A 1,157-nucleotide genomic window follows, 5' to 3' on the forward strand; every position below is an offset into this window, starting at 1 on the left:
AGGGGAGAGGCTGCCGCAGGGCACGGCTGAGCTCACAGCATCCTCCTCCAGGAGGACGCCGTACTCAGGAAAGCAACGTACTGGTCCCTCCAGGGACTGGGTCAACTGCTGGGACACCACCCCGCTCTGGGCCTTGTTACCTCCTCCCGCTGCCACAGAAAGGCTTTTACGTACCGCAGCAGGTTTTGGATCAGACCCTGAGTCACCCTGGCGTGGGGGTCGAGTGGTGCTCATGGCTCACTCAGACCTCACCCCTATGGCGGGGGTGGGCAAGAAGCACGACAGCCAGCTCCAGGAGGGATGGCGCGACACCTTCATGCCAGGGCACCTCGCACTCACTTGAGGGAACAGGTAACGGGCACTCGCTGCAGGTGGTCCAAGAGGCACCTCAAGCCTTCATCTCCTAGCTGGTTCCTGGAGAGACTGAAAAGCAGAAGAAGGAAGTGGCTGACCACAGCCCAGCAGCCACATTCCTCTTCCTTCAAAGGGAAGACCCAAACTTCCCGGACTTAAAACCCCGCTCGGCCGCTGAAGTCTGTCTAAAACAAGCTGGTGCCCTGCAGATCTGCCTCATGCAGCAAAGAAAGGAGGTGGCGAACCACACCCCACCAGCCACATTCCTCTTCCTTCAAAGGGAAGACCCAAACTTCCCGGACTTAAAACCCCGCTCGGCCGCTGAAGTCTGTCTAAAACAAGCTGGTGCCCTGCAGATCTGCCTCATGCACGAGCTCCTGAGCCAGCTCACAGGAAGCTCCCATCCAGAGCTCAGAGGAAGCAACAGATGCCTCCAAACAGCCAGGAGTGCAAATCCCGAGGAAGCTGTTTCCTTCAAAGGGAAGACCCAAACTTCCCGGACTTAAAACCCCGCTCGGCCGCTGAAGTCTGTCTAAAACAAGCTGGTGCCCTGCAGATCTGCCTCATGCACGAGCTCCTGAGCCAGCTCACAGGAAGCTCCCATCCAGAGCTCAGAGGAAGCAACAGATGCCTCCAAACAGCCAGGAGTGCAAATCCCGAGGAAGCTGTCCTACTGATGGCTCGAGCCGTCTTAAAACCCGAATGGGAAGGGCCAGCGCGGTTACTGACCCGTCCCGCTGCTGCACAGCCCGGACAAGCACGCAGCCAGTCTGGGAAACCCCGGGCAACGCTGACCCACGCCA

General features: G+C 58.9%; 1 protein-coding gene across 1 annotated transcript in view; it reads right to left on the minus strand.

Moving 5' to 3' along the window:
• Positions 1–1,157, minus strand: part of LOC104491009 (protein NLRC5-like) — a gene marked incomplete at its 5' end in the record, with an annotated part of 29,160 nt that overhangs the window by 14,996 nt on the left and 13,007 nt on the right. The window contains one exon of the mRNA XM_010133364.1: positions 340–423. Within this exon, the coding sequence (XP_010131666.1) occupies positions 340–423 (84 nt within the window). The remainder of the gene's footprint in view (positions 1–339; positions 424–1,157) is intronic.

Source organism: Buceros rhinoceros, unplaced genomic scaffold (genome assembly GCF_000710305.1).
Source record: "Buceros rhinoceros silvestris isolate BGI_N320 unplaced genomic scaffold, ASM71030v1 scaffold14983, whole genome shotgun sequence".
NCBI classification, from domain to species: domain Eukaryota; kingdom Metazoa; phylum Chordata; class Aves; order Bucerotiformes; family Bucerotidae; genus Buceros; species Buceros rhinoceros.